Here is a 17,509-nt window from a genome sequence, read left to right as displayed (position 1 = left end):
GGGCTGGGGACCTGCCACTCCTGCAGGATTAGCACAGGGTCAGACACCATTCCCACGGCTGCTGAGCTGGGATGGGGCTGGGATGAGGAGGGAATGGGGTGAGACCATGCCAAAGGAGGATATGGTCAGGTGAGGATGAGGATGGGGTGGGATGGGGCTGGGATGAGTAAGATGGTGCCAAGGAACGATATGGTCAGGTGAAGAGGAGGCTGGGGTGGGATGGGGCTGGGGCAGGATGGGACAAGGGTGGGACAGGGCCGAGGCAGAACACGGCCAGGGTAGGAAGGAATTGCAGTAGGATGGGGTTGGGATAGGATGGGGCCAGAGTGGGATGGGACTGGGATGGAAATGGAGTGGGATGGTGCCATGTAGGGATGCAGCCTGGCTAGAGTGGGACAGGGGCCAGGCTAGGATGTGGCCAGGCTAGAGCAGGGTTGGGTTGGGATGGGATTGGGGTGGGATTGAGGTGGGATGGGATTGGGATGGGATGGGGTTGGGATGGGATGGGGTTCGGGTGGGATGGTACCAGAGTGTGCTGGTAATGGGGCAGGATGGAGCCAAGATGGGGTGAGGGTGGGATGAGGCTGGGCTAGGATGGGACTGGTGTGGGATGGACCCAGGGTGGGACGGGGCCACAGTGAAGGGGCCTGCCCTGGCTGTGGGATGCAGGAGGAAGCACGTCCTGCCTGGATGGAGGCTGTGAGCAGGGCTGTACCTCAGAGTGCTCGTCCTGCAGCCTGGGGCCAGGGAGGGCTCGGGAGGATGGAGCACAGCCCGCAGCATTCCCAGCGTCGCTGTTAGTTTAACAATACCCCGCTGGCCTGCATGCCGGGGCTAATTTTATCCTTGGAGCCAGGCCAAGGCGGCCCTAACTTTCCTAGCTGTGATTTATCCCAACCATTTCCCTTCAAAAACAAGGCCCCCGTGCCAGCCCTGCTGTCTCCAGGCAGCAGCACACTGTCCCAGCCAGGGCAGAGCGGGGCAGGATCTGCCCCTTGGGGGGCTCTTTAGAGAGCAGGAGGGGGGTTGCTGTGGGAACCCCTCCTAGGGTCATTCCCCCCCACAACATGGGGATGTTTAAAGCTGGCTGGAAGCCAGGGGATGCTCAGGCAGAACCTTCCCCGGGATCCTGGAGCAGCTCTATTTTCCACAGACATCTCTGGGAAGAAGGTGGGTGTTTTTTCTACCAGTGATTTTATTGAAAAGGCTGTGGGGCTATTTTTTTTCCCTTTTTTTCCTTTTTTCTCCCTTTTCCCAGTCAGCAGCCATACTTGAGAAAGAGATTTCTCTTTGCCTCTGTGCATCTAGTTAAAAACTGATCAGTAAAAATGCTGCAGAAAAATGGAAAATATTGAAAACATCTTGTGACAAACAAACAAAAAAATCTCTTCCAAATAAAGATCTCTTTTCCTCTCTCTTTTTTTTTTTTCCATCAGAAAAGCTTTTAGTGTGCAAAATGTCGACCGCTTGGATTTCTCCTCCCAGCGGGCTGGGATGCACCCACCCCTGCTCCAGGAGAGTGGGTTTTCAGAAAGCTAAAAATCACTGGGCAGAGACCCCAGCACCGTTACCTCCCCACCTGTCCCTCTCGTGACCGCCCCACGCTCCCGCCAGACCCGTGGCAGGGTGGGAGGTCCCTGGGGAAAGAAAGGAAGAGGTGGCACGGCCAGCCCGCGGGCGAGCCCTTCCCTGCCAGCCCGGGATGGGGGAAGAAGCCCAGAGTCATTTGGTCACTAGCGTGGTGAGTTCCAGCCCGTGCGAGGAGCCGCGGGGGCTGCGGGCAGGGCAGGACGAGGGTTAGAGGTTGTCGTACATGCGCAGCGTCTTCTCCAGCTGCTGGCTGACGCGCTGGTAGAAGACGATCTGCTGCCTCAGGTAGGACTGCATCATCCTCTTGAAGTCGGCCACGCGACGCTCGTGGAAGTGGTTCATCTCGGCCTGCAGGGCGAAGCCCACCACGCGGCAGCGCTTGCGGATCCCGTCCGCCTCCTCCTGGTCCATCCTGCCCTCGTCGCTCATCCGCTGGCTCTCCTTCACCTTGGCGAAGGCGCCTGCCGGGGCAGGAGCAGCGTCAGGGGCTGTGTGCGACCCTCGGGCCCCTGCCTGGGCAGCCCTGCTTGAGCCCATGGCCCCCCGTGCTGGGGCAGCGGCCTGGCCCCAGAGGAGAGGCACAGACCTGCCCCATGGCAGGGAGGGAGCTGCCTGCATCTCCCCCTGCCCATCAAACCCTTCCCTCTCCTCCAGGCAGGGAGCATTTTGCCTCTGGACTCTGGCACGCCCAGTTCCTTTTCCATCCTGGGCAGTCAGCCTCATTTATAGCTGGTTTTGGGGGTCTGGGCTCCTGAGTGCTGCGACTCAAGACTTGGGGTGCAAAGCTGACATGGGGCAGTGTTAGCACAGTGAAGCACCCCAGCTGAGCCTGCCCTCCAAATATTCCATGCCATTCCATGAATAGGGGTCAGGAGCAGCCCTGGGAGACCCCAGCCCAAGGAAGCAGTGAACCAGGATGTGGCAAGGGCACGTGGTGTTGTCTGGAGCTCAGATGGGAAAGCATCTCCCACTCTCAGAGGCAGCTGATGCTCTGACACCAGTTTTTCCCTCTCCTTCCATGTTTTTTTTACAGCTCGGTTTCGAAAGAATCCTGCCTGGCTCCAGCCCTGCATTCCTCCCCCTCATTAGCACAGAGGCTAAAAAACTAAAAACAGGATCTGGCCCGCTCTGGGCTTTCTTCCCTTCTCCCTGCCCCTTGCCGGCAGCACCAGACCCGGGGTTACAGCGCTCCCGCTGTGCCAGGCCTGCTCCCAGAGGGGAGGAGGAGGAGAAGGAAGAAGCAAAGTTTGGAGGCCAAATCCTGCCTTCCGCTCTGCCCACGCGGCCTCGCTTCCGGACGGGATCCAGCCCCTCTCCGTGGGTAAACAACACTCAGAGGAAAGGCAGGGAAGCTGCCCGGGCAGGATTGAATCCTCCCTGCGCCCTTTGCCTTCCCAGCCTCCCCCAGGGATGCAGAGTGATGCACAGACATCCCTGCATGTTGGACACAAACAGCTCCTGGCTTCACCCTGGGGAAAACCTGTCCTCCAGACTCTGGGGACACTGGTGTGGGTGTCCCCTCCCTGCTGCGGGCAGCTGGGCGGGGAGGAGTGTGTGTGGACTTTGGCCCCACACCCACACTGCTGGCTGCCCGGGTGCAAAGGGACACCGAGCCCTGCCTGCCTGCTGCCTGCCCCAGGGAGAGAACAGCTGGCACTTCTCCCCCCTCTGATCCCACCAAATCCAGGGAACCAGGACAAATGGGACATGGGGAGCTCTGATGCCCTGGGGGTGCTAACGCCCTCCTGCTGGCCTTGGAGGTGCAGGGCCATACTCTTGAAAAGTACAACCCTGGTTGTCCCCAGAGGTTCAGTGTGTCCCCTATCCCACTGCCCTGCCCCCTTGGGCCCTCTGACCGACCCAAGGCCATGTCCAGCCATGTCCCAGCCCTGGGGGAGCAAGCTCTGGTATTCCTGCTGGCCACCCATCCACTGCCTTGGCAGGAAGGGCGGATGAGGAGGGACAAGTGGCAGTGGGTAGGGATGCACAAGAGGTGCAGGGCAGGTCACCCCAGACCTAACAGCAGCACTGCTGACTCCTGCTCATGGTCTGGAGGAAGTGACATCCCCTGGCAGTGCTTTGGGTAGCACCAGCAGCAGTTACAGAGTCCACAGCATCACTGGGGCAGACTCTGGACCCAACAGCCCTGGCAGACTCTGTCAGGCTGGGCTGACTGGAGGGCTGTGCCAGCGGGGACCACACCGCACCCCTAAGAGGCATAGGCAGTGGTTCCCATTCCCATTGCCATCCCCATTCCCCATTGCCTTCAAGGCCCAATGAAGGATTTCCTCATTGCATCCCCATCCCACTTGCAGCACCATTCCCACTCACACCGGGCCACTCCTGGGGAGAAGAATGCCTTCTTACCTTTCTGCAGGTGGATGATGTCTGGGAAGTTGGAGAGGAGCCCTTGGTACAAGGAGAGAGTGTCCAGCATGAGGAACAAGTCGTTCTTGGGCTGCTCAGCAAACATCTCCCCCACAGTCTCGTACGTCTTGCCCGTGTGAGAGATGGCATTGTTGAGGGCATCCAAGCTGTAGGGAGGGTCCATGTGGAAGGAGTGGCTGATGGCTTGGAAGGCATTGCCCAGCTTCTGGAACTCCTTCCGGAAACCCCCCACGTGCTTGCGCACCAGCTCCGACGCCACGTTGGTCAGCTGCAGGACGCTGTCATCCATCTTCTTGCTGAAGGCCTTGAAGGCATCCACGCGGTCCTCCACATCCTGCAGGTCCTGGTGCTCGGTGGGAATCTGGATGGTGAGGAGGAAGCTGGCGCCCACCATCTCGTCCTTCTCCGCCCGGCGTTTGCCCAGCTTCCACTGCTTCTCGTCGCGGCAGCAGAGGAAGTGCTGGAAGCCCTCGTACTGGGAGAGGACGGGGTGGCTGGTCATGTGCTCCATCCAGAGGATCAGCCGCCGCTTGCGCTTCTCGATGAAGTCCTCCTCGAAGCGGCCGGTGGCCTGCTTCTCGGGCAGGTGCGGCACCGAGATCACCGTGAACTTGTGCAGCAGGCGGTTGTAGAGCCAGTCGAAGTGCTTGTAGCGCCGGTACACGGGAGAGTTGAAGTTGCTGGGCGTCAGCTTGTAGGAGATGTAGCTCTTGATGCCCTTGAACTTGGTTTGCTTGGTGGGGTCCTCCACGGAGCAGATGAACGGGTGGGGGTTGGCCCTCCACTGCGGGCCTCTGGAGCCCATCTCGATGCAGTAGGTCTCGGCGATCTTGGACATCAGGGGCACATCGCCCAGGATGAAGGCTTCCACCCCGGAGCGGACGAAGCAGGAGAAGCGGTTGAGGTTTCTGCCCACCACGCTGCCCCTCTTGGAGGAGCCTATGCTGTCCTGCCTCTCCAGGGCCGGCTTGGGCCGGTAGCCGGCGTGCTGGTGGTGCCCATAGGCCGCCGGGCATGGCAGGCTGGGCGAGGGGTGCCCGTTGGTGCCCGGCGCGCTCTGTGGCTCCTCCACCACCGTGCACGTGTCGTCCCAGTCATCCCAATCGTCATCATCATCATCCTCAAAACTGCCCTGGTAGGAGATGCCGGGGTTGGGGGATGCCGAGTACAAGGAGGAATCGTGCCCGGGGGAGCCGACCGGGCTGCTGGAGTAGTCCGTGTAGTTGGAGCCCGAGCGGGAGCGCAGGATCTCGACGTAGGAAGCGGGGAAGAGGCCGGTCTCCCCACGGCTGTTTTGGCCCTGTAACCACCCGTCCAGGGAGTTCTCGCTGAAGATGACGAGCTCCTCGTTCTCCTGGATGCTGATCTCCTCTTTGTTTTCGCTCTGGAAGTTGTAAAGCGCTCTGGCTTTCAACGCCATGGCCGGTCCCGGGTCGGGAAGACGTGGGGGAGCCAGCGGAACGCAACCCCCCCGGCCAAAACACCCCCCTCAATCCCGGCAACACCGCGGGCTAGCGCGGCTCCGGGATCACCACCACGCGCTGTGGGAAATGGCTTGGCCGCTTTCCCAGGAAAATAATAATAATAAAAAAAAAAAAAAAAGAAGAAGAAATCCCTTACGAGGTGACGCCAACGTCCCTATGTCCAAGTGACCCCCCGCGATCTCGGCGCCCCGGTTAAAAAGAACATTCCCCGTTTAAAAACGGCATTCCCTGGATAAAAACAAGATTCCCGGTCACGCGAGCGGCGTTCCCCTGGCTCCTCCGGGATGTGGATCCCGGCCGGCCCGAGAGCCGGGCTCTGCCATGTCCGCGCAGGGTTTATCTCCCTGGGAGGCTGATCCCGAGCTCTCACTCTCCGGGAGGAAAACCCCTGGCTGCCAACGAGGAAATAAATCCAAAGCGATTTTTCTCGGGGCTCCTGCGGGTAAAACACCCTAAATTTCCCGTCGGTGGGCGCTGGGAGAGCGCCGGGCACGACCCCAAACCCTGCCCAACCTCCCGGTGATCCCGGGATTTTGCAATTCCTTTCCAGGCCGACTTTCCCGATGGTTGGTAGGGTCTGGTTTTTCCCTGAAATCCGTAAATCTCACGCAGGACGGAGGCGGCGCCGGCGGTGGTGCCCGTGTCGGTGTCGGGGCCGCTCCTGCAGCCACCGGCTATGACGGGGCAGCGCCGGGGCCGCTCCCGTTGCCGAAGGGGTGGCGGAGCCGGCCGCCAGCCTCCCGTGACGCAGGGCAGCGCTCCCCGCTCCGCCGCCCGGTTCGCGGCGGGGAGCGGCCCGGCGCGGCCCGGCCAGCCGCACGCTGCCCTCTGCAGGCAGCCGGCCCCGGGGGCACCAGTCCCCGCCCGCGGGGGCTGCGGCTGCTCCCGCGTCCCCGCCGGGTCGTGCCCCTCGCCCGTGCCCGGTCCCGGCCCGCAGCGCCCCGTGCCGGTGCCCGGGCGCGGGGGAAACTGAGGCACGGGACGAGCGGGCTGAGGGGGGCGCGGGGCCTCCGCGCCAGGCGGGGGCGCTGCGGGCGGCGCGGGCGGAAGCGCGGCGGGCGGGCCGCGGGGTTGCCATGGAGGAGCTGAGCGCGGCGCTGGCGGCGGGCGTGGGGCTGGCGGGGCCCTGCAGCACGGCCGCGCCGCACCCCCGGCTGGCCGCCTACAAGCCCCGCGGCGGCCCCGGGCAGGCCGAGCGCCGGCAGCGCCTCCTCCGCATCCAGAGAGAGTGAGCGCGGCGGCGGGAGGGATGGGAGCCGCCGGGAGGGGAGCGCGGGGCGCGCTGGGCCGGCCCGGAGCTGCCTGAGGGGAGCGGCCCGGGCCGCGTGTGCCGTGCGGGACCTCACACCCCGGCCGGTTGTTTGCTCGACCCCAGGAGGCGGCTGGACTACGTGAACCATGCCAGGAGGCTGGCGGAGGACGACTGGGCAGGGGTGGAGAGCGAGGACGAGGACAAGGAAGGGGAAGATGCGGAGGAAGAGGCGATGGACGTGGATGCTGGTAAAAAGCTGCCCAAGCGCTACGCCAATCAGGTGAGGAGGCAGCTGTGTCCCTGTGGCGAGGTGTGGCTGTGGGGCAGGGGTGTGGGGTGGTTTGAGGTCACAGTTGTGGCTATCTGTGTCCCCGTGGCGAGGTGTGGCTGTGGGGCAGGGATATGGGGTGCTTTGAGGCCCCCGTGATGGCCATTTGGGGGCTCAGAGGAGTGTGTCCTGCTCGGCTTGGTGCTCGCAAAGAAATTGTGCTTAGTTCACCTCCAAAATACGTGGAGATGGGATATGCTTTCGAGTCACTTAGGTTGGAAAAGACCTCGAAGGTCAGTGATTCCAGCCATTAATTCTGCATCACTGTGTCCCCCACTTCAAGAGATTTCAGTTCAGCCAGCAGCATGAGTACCCTGTTAGGCAGTATTCAGCTAAAGATTTCTGTTTCCCTGTGTTTGGAAAGGAGAAAAGGGCAAACTCAGCTGGGTTTTATCAGCCTGGGTGCTATATTGGTCCTAGATAACACACAGCTACTTAGGCAACCTCTGCAGGGGTCAGCTTGTCCAGGCTCTTTACTCCTGACATTTTGGAATCTCTAAGCCCTGCTGTGTTTTTAAAAATAAAGTGCTGGAGTGGGGACCAAGGTGTGGGGTGCCAAATGTGAGCCCTGTGCTGTGGTCTGAAGCTCAGTCAGCAGCTGGGAAGCAAGAGGAAGACTTAGGGAAGAATGTTAGGCAGGTTGGACTTCATTAGAGGTGAGGGAAGGAGCCCTTTTGGGGGTGACAAGCAGTGCCAGCTGCCCTTAAAACACCCAGTGTCAAAGCAAAGTCAAAACCTCCTTGCTTTACCCTTGAGCTCTTTGTTGTCCATAACTTGAGGAGAGCTGTTTCTGACTGGTTCTTCTCCCTGGGCTCCCTGTAGCTGATGCTGTCGGAGTGGCTGGTGGATGTCCCCTCAGATCTGGAGCAGGAGTGGGTTGTGGTGGTGTGTCCCGTCGGGAAAAGGGCTCTTGTCGTGGCCTCCAGGGTAAGTGGGCTTCCACCAGCTGCTGAAGGATGTCTGCCCATTCACAGCCAACATACAACTGGCTTGACTGGGCTTTTTCTCTCCTTTTTTTCCTCACAGGGCACAACAGCAGCTTACACCAAGAGTGGCTTCTGTGTCAGCAGGTTCCCATCCCTGCTGCCGGGGGGAAACCGGCACAACTCGACCAGTGACAAAGGTACAGGTGTGAGGAGGGTCTGGGATGGAGAGAGGGGAACTGCCTGGGGGTTTGTGTGTGCTCACAGGCCCAGTGCTGCTCCTCCAGCTCCCCTGAGGCCCACAGCTGTGCCCCTGTTTTGTGCTGAGGGTGGTCAGCTTCAGGCCAGTTTCTGTGTCTCTGGAGATAACTAGATGGGAGCAGGATCAGATGCCTTTATGCTAAATAAGCACATAGAATCCCTGAATGGTTTGGGTTGGAAGAGAACTTAAAGCTCATCTTGTTCCACTGCCCTGCCAAGGACAGGGAACCTTCCTCTAAAACAGGCTGCTCCAAATCCTGTCCAACCTGGCCTTGGACACTTCCAGGGATGGGGCAGCCACACCTGCTCTGGGCAATCTGTGCCAGGGACTCAGCACCTTCACAGGAAAGAATTTCTTCCTAACATCTAATCTGAAATTGCCCTTTTCCAGTTTAAAACCATTGCCTCATGTCCTGCCACATCTTTTAATAAACTTCCCGTTTGACTGACACTCTCAAACCCTGACATCCTCTCTGTCCTCTAACAGACACCTTTGTATGGTGTCATCTTCCTTAATATGTCTTGGAATTCTTTTTTTTGCCCCAAAAAGAGAGGCTTATTGTCTGGCAAATGCCATTTTCTTAAACATGCCCTTGCTTGTTGTGGCTCTGACTGGTCCCTTTGCAGCCTTGTGGGACTCCTCAAGCTCAAGGCTTTTTGGGGCTGCAGTTTGTGTTAGCAGGAGGGGATCCCTCTGCATGCCACAGTGCCATATCAGGGCAGGATTAATGTCAGCTGGGATCTGGTATTTGCCAGCTGGCTTGGGCAGTGCCAGGAGCAGGTCCCCACCTCGCTGTGTTTGTTTGTGCAGTGTACAGCATCCTGGACTGCATCTACAACGAGGCCAAGCAGACCTACTACATCCTGGACGTGATGTGCTGGAGAGGACACCCTGTTTATGACTGCCAGGTACTGACCCTGCCCTCCCTGCTGTTCCCTGAGCTGCTTTGCTCCAGCACTGTGTGAAGCTCACTCTGCAAAAGGCAGAAATTTCTCCTAAGCACCAGCATCTCTACAGTTTTAGGGCTGCTGGATAAGTGTTTGGGGGGGAGCAACAGGGTTTGGGGTGCTGTTTCTGCCGATGAAGTCGAGTTTGTAAATCTCCCAGGTGAAGGCAGAGGAACAAATGTGCTCAGCAGGTGCTGCCAGGTGATGTGTGGTGAATGGTCACTAACTCTGCCTCCTTTCACAGACTGACTTCAGATTCTTCTGGCTCTCCTCAAAAATCCAAGAGGAGGAAGGGCTGGGAGAGAAAAGCAGGATTAATCCAGTAAGTCCTTTTGTACTGAGGAGGAGGCTGGGAGGGGTAAGCTCTCCTGTTCAGCAGGCTTCAGCAGTTTCTTTCACAAGTGGAAGCTTTTTTTCTTTTTTTCCTTTCCCCTCACAGATCAGGCTTCAAAGTGTAGATCTGATGAAATGGGATGCCGTGGTCAGGATGTAAATAGAACCACTGCATATTGTAAATGAGTTTAGTGGGGTTTTTTCCCCCCATCCAAAGTGCTGAGGGAGATCACACTGCAGGGTATCAGCTAACTTCCATGCTGTTTTTAGCTTTCCCTTGTAATGGAGTGGAAAGCCAGTGTGGTTTCTTCAGGAGCAGTGTTGGTTGGCAGCCTGACTACAATGGGGTTTATTCTGGCAGTCTTGTGGGTTTGTAAAGCTTTAAGCCTTCCCTCTGTTTAAACTGATCATTGAAGTTGTCGGGATGAATGCTGGCTTGCCACCCAGAGTCCCTGCTGAGCCAGAATAAAAAGTCTTCCTTTGAAGGCTTACACATGAGGGTCAGACCTAGAGTCCACAGCAGCTTGGAACATGAATTTTGGGTACAGACATGAGAGATTTGTCTGCTCAGACATGGCCAAGCAGAGCAGCTTCTGTGAGCTGAGCATCTCGGTGATAAATGGAGCTGACTGCAGTGAGGGTGTCTGTGTTCAGAGAACATCCTGTCCTGACTCCCAACAGGAATATCCAGAGGATAACTACCTAATGGAGGGGGGAATCGTTTCAGCTTTCATTTCCTGGGTGGAAAGATTGCCTTGGCTGAGGCAGCAGCCTGGAGCAGACGCCTGTCTGCTTTGCATCCTGCCTGGAGGTCATAATTTTCTATTTTGGTTAGAAGAGCATCTCTGGGTCAGGTCTCCTGAAAAGTCCTTCCTGCAGTCTTAGGTGCTTGGGAAAAAAGGTATCAGGAGTATGTGGGAGCTGTTCCTCACCCTTTCCCTCCTATGCCACATCCTGCACCAGAGCAATCCTTCCTTTTTAGCTGCCTGCACACCAGTGCTGGATTCAGCAGCTTGTTCTCCTGTAGACCAGAGAATTGCCTCTTTTAACCCTCTCTTACTCTTCCAGTACAAATTTGTGGGCCTGCAGAACTTCCCCTGCTCCTCGGACAGCCTGTGTGAGCTGCTGGCTACAGACTTTCCCTTTGAGGTGAGAACACTCAGGTGGGGGCCTGGACCCCAGCCTTAGCAACAGCTCTGCCAGTGCTGGGAGAGAGGTGCATCCCTTCTCCTTGGGAATTTGCTCTCCTGAGGCTGCAGAAAGCTTGCCAAGTTGCTGTTTGCTGTGTGTGAGATGGATGCCTCTATGCCCATGTTTGTTGCCTTGTCACACACCTCATTCAACCATACAAACGAGCAAGAGTTAAACCATGGCACTCCCTGGGTTTGTGCTGCCCTTGCTGCAGTTGGCCGTGTCTGAAAAAACCTCTTGGGATGAGAGGACACTCAAGCTGCCTCCACAGCAGCATAACTCAGGTTCAAATAGCAGTGTGATGGACAGCTGACCTTTTTAGGGCCAAAACTGGTACTGACCACTACCCTAGGTGGGGTTGTGTGCGTTTCCTTGGTGTTGGTGCTTCCAACAAGGCAGCTGGCTGTTTTGTGGGGAGGAAGGAGAAGGGTGGTGGTAAGATCCCAATGTTTCTGGGGGGTTTGGGTGTTCATGATGGGTGCCTGAGGTGTACTGGAGCTGGGGGCAGTTGGCTGTGACAGAAATCACTGAGCAGTGTTGTTTACAGAGCAGGACACCTGTGTTTGCTTCATCAGCTTTAAAAGAAGAATCACACAATATTGAGTGGAAAGGTACCTGCTAGTAGCCTCAAATTCCAGCTCTGGCCCTGCACAGGACAGCTCCAAGAATCCCACCCTGGGCCTGAGAATGTTGTCCAAAGGCTCCCTGAGCTCTGGCAAGCTTGGGGCTAATGGCTGCTGCTCTGGGGGGCCTATTCCAGTGCCTGACCGTCCCCTGGGGGAAGATATTTCCTATATCCACTCTAAACTTCCCCTGCCACAGCTGTTGTGCTGTTCTGACCTCCAGGGAAGGGCAGGATGGGCAAAGCCACGTGCCGCCCAGCTCAGTTCCGTGTGGTTGTGAGCAGTGAGTCTCAGCCCCTTGTGGAATCAGCTCTGGCTGCTTTTGCCTGCCCTGGCTGACTTGTCACTGCAAGGGAAGGGGATGGAGGAGGCAGTGGCATTCCGACCCAGTGACAGTGACAACATCTGTGAGCCAGAACCTCCTCCAGTGGCTGCAGCTGTTCCTGGGAGTGCCCAGTCTCAGCCCTACGTCAGGAACAGCTTCCACAGAGATTTCTTGTCCCACGAAGCCAAAAGCCACGTTGATGTGACAGCATCTCTCATGGTCTCCCATCCTGAGTTAGCCATTAAAATAGGTGTAGGTTTCAGTTAAGGGCACTAACTTGGCTGTGAGGGATGACTTTGCTTTCTGCTTGTGAAAGCCAGAACAGTCATCAGAGCAAGTTGGAAAGTCCCAACCCCTCGCTGGTCTTGCCAGACCCTGCTCTGAACATGGACTGAAGAGGCTTCCCAGCTTTCTTTCAGCTGGCTTGCTCAATAATAAATGCTCCAAGTGCCTCTGTAGAAACAGTCATTCCTGGCTTTCCTGAGTAAAGTCTTCATCCCCTTCTGAGGCATCTGCTCCCGTGAGGAGAGGCTGCAGCGTTTGCCCACTGCAGTCAGAGCAGCAAACTTCTGGGCTACAAAGGAGGCCATTGCGAAACTCTGGAGCAGGAGATGGAGCTGAACAGGCTCCAGCTGTGTGATCCAGCTGTGATTTGCCCCCCCAAACCCTCTACTGTATCAGGGTGTGACCCCAAGAAGCAAAACGTGGTGTACATTGGCTCAAAGCATCCCCAACACCACAGGAACTGTGGTGCTTTTTCCAGGAAGAAGGGAGCTGTGGGTCTGTGTGGCGTGCCACAAGAGGGAGCCCAAAAATCCCCAAAAACACCTTCTGCCACTGGCACAGAACAGAGTAAACTTTGCAGGAGGCAAAATACATCCTGACTATGGGTGGAGGGTAACAGAGGTGGTCTTAGGTGTGGACCCAGTATCTTTTGATGCTGACAGGGATCCTGTGTGTGTGGTGGCCACAGAGGAGGTCAGTGCTTTCAGATCAGAGTCTTCTTCAGAGTTAATCTGTAACCTCAGACCTAGGGCCTGATCCACTCTATTCAGTGGACTCTTACTCCCTGGAATTCAGTAGACTTTGGGTCAGTTGACTGGCTCTGAATTTCAAGTGTTTTTTGGAGTAGATCTTAAGAGCTACTGTCCCTCTCACAGATCTGAGTAAAACCATGCTTTCCACAAAGGCAGGGGAGCCAAAGCCTCTGAGAAACCCCGATGTTTAGGAATGGGAGGACTGTTAAGCACCTAAAATCTGGAAGGCATGGCTGTGGAATGTTAAATCCTGCCTGGCCAGTCTCTCCTCAGGTTCAGGCCTTCAGGGACAGCGTCAGTCCTGGTTCTGATGTGGCCACTGTCACTGTGGTGACTCGGGGTAGGGACCCGGCCAACAAATTAAATAAACGAGAAGGAATACAGGAGTCACTGAAATCAGGGAATGGGGAACCTGACCTGTCTCCACCAGACTGAACTCCTTTGAATTCTCCAGCTTGGGGAAGGTATTTGGAGTGATCTGGAAGGCCTTCCAGGCTCTGCTCTGTACCGAAACATTCCTGTGGGTACCGGAGAATCCCCGTTGCTCATCAAGTGCCACGCACCCACAGGAATGGGCTGGATGTACTGGAGTGCTGCAGAATCTGATTCTTGCCAGGAGGCAGGGTGGGGGAAAAGCTTTTCACTTTATATATCCAGAGGGGTTGCACAAGCTCATCATGATGTTTACTGTTCTGGTTTTATGTTTTCCTAGCACAGAAATCCCCCTTTTTCTGGGATTATTTTGCAAGATGTTAACAGTGACTGAAAATTATGGACAGAAAAGTGCCAGGAGCTTTACCCTGTCTGCCAGAGGTTAGCATCTGTGGAGCAGAAGTGGACATATGCTGCTCTGTGCTCAGCCAGTGTTTCTGTTCTGGAGTCTGTAGGATCAGGGAGGGGCCTGGGAGCAGTTCATCCTGAGGTGGGCTCTTGTTCTCCTCTTTTCTGCCCACTCAGCCACTCTTCCTCATAGCCAAATGGCCTTTTAAGAGCTTGTGGATCTGAGCTAAGAGGAGCACCACCTCCAGCATTACTCAGCCTGACAGCAGCATCCAACCTCGCAGAGCACACCCCTGGGAAGTGTGGGAAGAGGGGGGATGAGAATCCCTGAGACGGTGGGGAAGTGGGGAAAACGTCAGCCAGCTGCAGCACTGCAGAGTGTGGAAATAGTAGCACAAGAGTTGGGGCTTAAACCTTTAAAGTCCTGAGTGCCCTTAACTGTCACTGATTGCTAGGGGAAGTTCTCTCCTGGGAAACGTTAAGAATTTTTTTGGCATAAGCCAGCTGAAAGAGCTGTTAGGAATCGGGGCTCCTTGGCGTCACACGCTCGGGCTAATTACTTTCCAAATGTATTATTTAAAATAGCCCTAATCCAGTAAAGTGGGCTGCCTTATTCAGAGACTCTCTGGCTTTTCTGCAGAATGGGATGAAAACATCCAGAGGACGTTGCTCTGTGCCGACACCAAGCTGGACTCATTTGCCTTTGACAATTTAAAGCCATCTGGGAGTCACTGATCTTTCAGGGCAGCAGCTCTGCAGGTTTCTCCTTTCCCTTCCGCTATTTATTGCACTGCTTGAGGAAAAATGATCCAGCTGGTGGTTTTGGCCTGCAAACAGAGAGCAGAGCCATTGTCTGGTGCCTGGTCATTCACCTGCAGGAGCCTCAGCTCTGCCCTTTCATTCATTCTCTCTCCTGCCCACAGGTCGATGGGCTGCTCTTCTACCACAAGCAGACCCACTACACCCCGGGCAGCACCCCGCTGGTGGGCTGGCTGCGGCCCTACATGGTCCCTGAGATCCTGGGGCTCACTGTGCCCACCACCGAGCTCACGGCCAAGCCCGACTACGCCGGGCGGCAGCTCCAGCAGATCATCGAGGGCAAGAGGAGCAAAAAGCTGGCGGGGGAAAAGGACCAGGCAGCCACGAGGAACGGACACTACGAGCTGGAACACTTGTCCACCCCTCAGCCAGAAAAGTCTCCGGAGGGCCGGGATGGAGCAGTGAGCCAGATGGAGAGTTGAGCTGCTGGGACAGCCCAGCTGGGCAGAACGCAGGGAAAAACTCCCTGCTCCTCACTGTGCCTCGTGCTCCTGAGGGGGCAGAGTAATGATGATAGGATGGCTTTGTTTAAAGGGCATGACAGTGGAATATCTTGCCCCAGGTGCTGCTGGATTTTTTGTATTTGTTGTTACTAAATACCTATATACTCTTTGCCAGGACTTCTGTAAGGCCTTAACAGTCTGGTTCTTCGCTAAAGCAGTCATGTGTTGGGAAATGATCTGTCCCCATAGCGCAGGGATACAGTTCAGCTCCTGACCCCGCTTCTGTTCGAGTCTTGGCAAATCTCCAGCATAGGAACAGTGCTTGGACCTCTGAGGTGCAGCTGCTGCTTGTGGCCCTTGCAGCAGCCCCACCTTCCCAGCCCTGGAAATTGGGGCTTCTCAGCCTTTGATCCAGCTGTTTTCTGAGGCCTTTCCCATGAAAGTTGTTACTAACAAAAAGTTTGCAGTGATCTGCTGTAAATGCAAAGGCTGGACTTTCCACACCCACATGTTCTTGGGAAAATCTAAATTTCCCTGTGTTGCAGCAGGACCTGCCTTGGAGCAGGGCTTTGTGCGGCGCGAGCACGGCAGAAGCCTCTCTCTCCTCGAGGCTTTTCTCCCCAGTGGGGGGAGGAAGGAATGGGTTCTCTCTGAAAAACGCTACCATTGATCGTGCCAAATAAAAGGTTTCTCAGAAAGACAAATTCTTGAGCGTCTTCCTGCTACCTAAGGGTGGATGCGTGCTGTGCCTCCCAAATAGGGATTGAAAAATTGGTTCCAGTGCTGACTGGAGCAGAGGAAACGCTTGTGTGGGTTTAATTCTCTGCACATCGAGGTACTTCAGTCTCTTGTCCTGTCTTTCTCATCCCAGCCCAACCCCAACTTTTAAGCACCGGCTGCTCCCCCTCCCTGGTTTTGGGGGGATGAAATGATCGTTCTCACTGTCCCCAGGTTGGTTTCTAGAGAGGGATGAAAAGGAAGGAGATGAAATACCAAGCTCACAGCAGCGTTGGGGACTCCCCTCCCAGCTCTCTATGGAAATTCCCCTGGAGGAGATACTGAGAGTGGGGATGGCCACCTGCAGATAGCGGGTGCACTTGTATCCTGCCCTTGCACCCCCCGTTTTTCCCAGAAAGAGCCTGGTTTCTGTGCCAAGCGTGTGGGCTGTGTGCGACCATCTGGCCGTGCAGCGCTATTGATGATAGCAGCGGGCAGCAGGAACTGGCCTGGCTGTGGGAGGGGGCTGCCCTCCCCTCCCCTTCCCCGCCAGGGAAGTGGCACCCTGGCCCCGCAGTGTTAGAGCTGTCGCTTTCTAACAGCTGCCTAAGTTACTGGTTTCGGTATTATTTTTTTAACATGTGAAGCAGCTGACCCAGGGAAAGAGGATGAGCACCTGGACTGCCTTAACCTCCCCATCCCTCAAAGGTTCCCACCTTCAGCCTCCCTGGTTGGCAGACGTCTGCAGGGAGAGCGCTGAGCAGGATACCACATCCAGCCTCCTGTCAGCACAGTTTTCCTTCCATCAGGCAATTAAACCCGGAGGTGGGCATCTGGATGGAAGATTTGTGCATCCCTTAGGGCAGAGAAAGCTGCAGCTCAGGTTACTGCCCTCCAGCAGCTTTCCAAGGTCCTCCAGGAGGGAAGGAGGGGAAATAGAGCCGAAGAGGGGCTGTGTGCGCTGATGGAGGAGAGCAAGAGGGAAGCGGCTGCAGCTTCCCGCCGGCTCCAGATGATGCCTCATAGTTTCCCTTTTAAAAGCATGAGCTGGGCTGGAGGAATAAATATTTGCGTTATAATTCCTGTTGGGAACGAAAGGCTGTTTTTGGAGGGAGGGTGTCAAACGGAAGTCGTAGGGGCCAGCACAGTTTGGTGCCGTGACTATTCTGTTTGCTGGGTGCGATCCCACTCCCAGCAGGAACAGGCAGCAGCTCCACTGGAGGGGTCGCCCCACCGGGGGCTGAAATTTGGCCTGGGGCAGGAGAGCTGAGCAGGCAGCTCGACCAGGAGACGTGGCCTGCGGCGCTGGGGGACAGAACCAGCCTGGAGCCCTCATCCAGCCGGGGCTCTCAGCCCCTTCCCTCTGCCCTACTTCCATTTTCTCCCAGTTAGGTGCAGAGGCTCCGGCTGTAGGCACGCTGCCAGCACAGTGCTCCTCGGCTGAACAAAATGTCCCCTTGTCCCAGGGCCTGGCTTTTTGGAGCGACCGCTGCTGTGCTTCCCGGGATCCCCGCTCCTTCCCGGAGGAGCTTCGGGACTCTCCATCCAGGCGCTGACACCTGCGCTCGGCAGGGAAATGCAATTTAGGGACCGTAGAGGAGGGAGTGGAAAGAGACGCCTGGAAACCCCGGACTCCTGCTCGTGGGGGGAAGGCTGGAATCCCGGCAAGGGAGAAAGCTGTGCCGGGAATTTTATCCCGTAACAGCAAGGGAGGATGCGGCTGCCGGGAATTTTATCCAGCACCAGCAAAGGGAGGAGGATGCTGCCACCATTTTAGCGGCGGCGCTCCCGCCTGCCGCGGCCGGAACCGGGGCTGGGGGAGCCGCCGCGGAGCCGGGGGAGCACCGGGCCCCTCCGGCCCCATCCCGGCTGCTGTCCCCCGCTGGCCCCCCCGCCGGGGAGGGCTTCCTGTCCCCCGCCCGCCCTGCGGGGTCGGCCGAGCCGCGGGGAGGGGACGGGGAGGAGGGACCGGGGGCTGCGGGCGCTTCCTGCCGCCGCCCCCGCCGGGGCAGAGCGGAGCGGGGCGGGAGCTCGGCTCGGCCCGGCCCAGCCGAGCGGCGCTCCCGG

At 57.1% G+C, this 17,509-nt stretch overlaps 2 protein-coding genes across 2 annotated transcripts; one reads left to right on the top strand and one right to left on the bottom strand.

The window, feature by feature from the left end:
• Positions 1-1,175: 1,175 nt before the first annotated feature.
• SNX33 (sorting nexin 33) lies at positions 1,176-6,258 on the bottom strand. The gene is made up of 2 exons (XM_030955632.1): positions 3,958-6,258; positions 1,176-2,051 (listed from the first exon to the last, which is right to left on the bottom strand). The coding sequence occupies exons 1-2, from the start codon at positions 5,396-5,398 to the stop codon at positions 1,798-1,800; spliced, it is 1,695 nt and encodes a 564-aa protein (XP_030811492.1). The 5' UTR covers positions 5,399-6,258; the 3' UTR covers positions 1,176-1,797.
• Positions 6,259-6,538: 280 nt separating this feature from the next.
• SNUPN (snurportin 1) lies at positions 6,539-15,425 on the top strand. The gene is made up of 8 exons (XM_030955246.1): positions 6,539-6,690; positions 6,838-6,994; positions 7,865-7,969; positions 8,069-8,165; positions 9,038-9,135; positions 9,419-9,496; positions 10,576-10,656; positions 14,387-15,425. Exons 1-8 carry the CDS (start codon positions 6,539-6,541, stop codon positions 14,702-14,704), a joined length of 1,086 nt encoding a protein of 361 aa, XP_030811106.1. The 3' UTR covers positions 14,705-15,425.
• The last annotated feature ends 2,084 nt before the right edge of the window (positions 15,426-17,509 follow it).

The sequence above is a fragment of the Camarhynchus parvulus genome, chromosome 10 (assembly GCF_901933205.1).
Source record: "Camarhynchus parvulus chromosome 10, STF_HiC, whole genome shotgun sequence".
In the NCBI taxonomy this organism is placed as follows: domain Eukaryota; kingdom Metazoa; phylum Chordata; class Aves; order Passeriformes; family Thraupidae; genus Camarhynchus; species Camarhynchus parvulus.
Note: the sequence above shows the minus strand (reverse complement) of the source record. Positions and strands in the feature narration are given on the sequence as shown.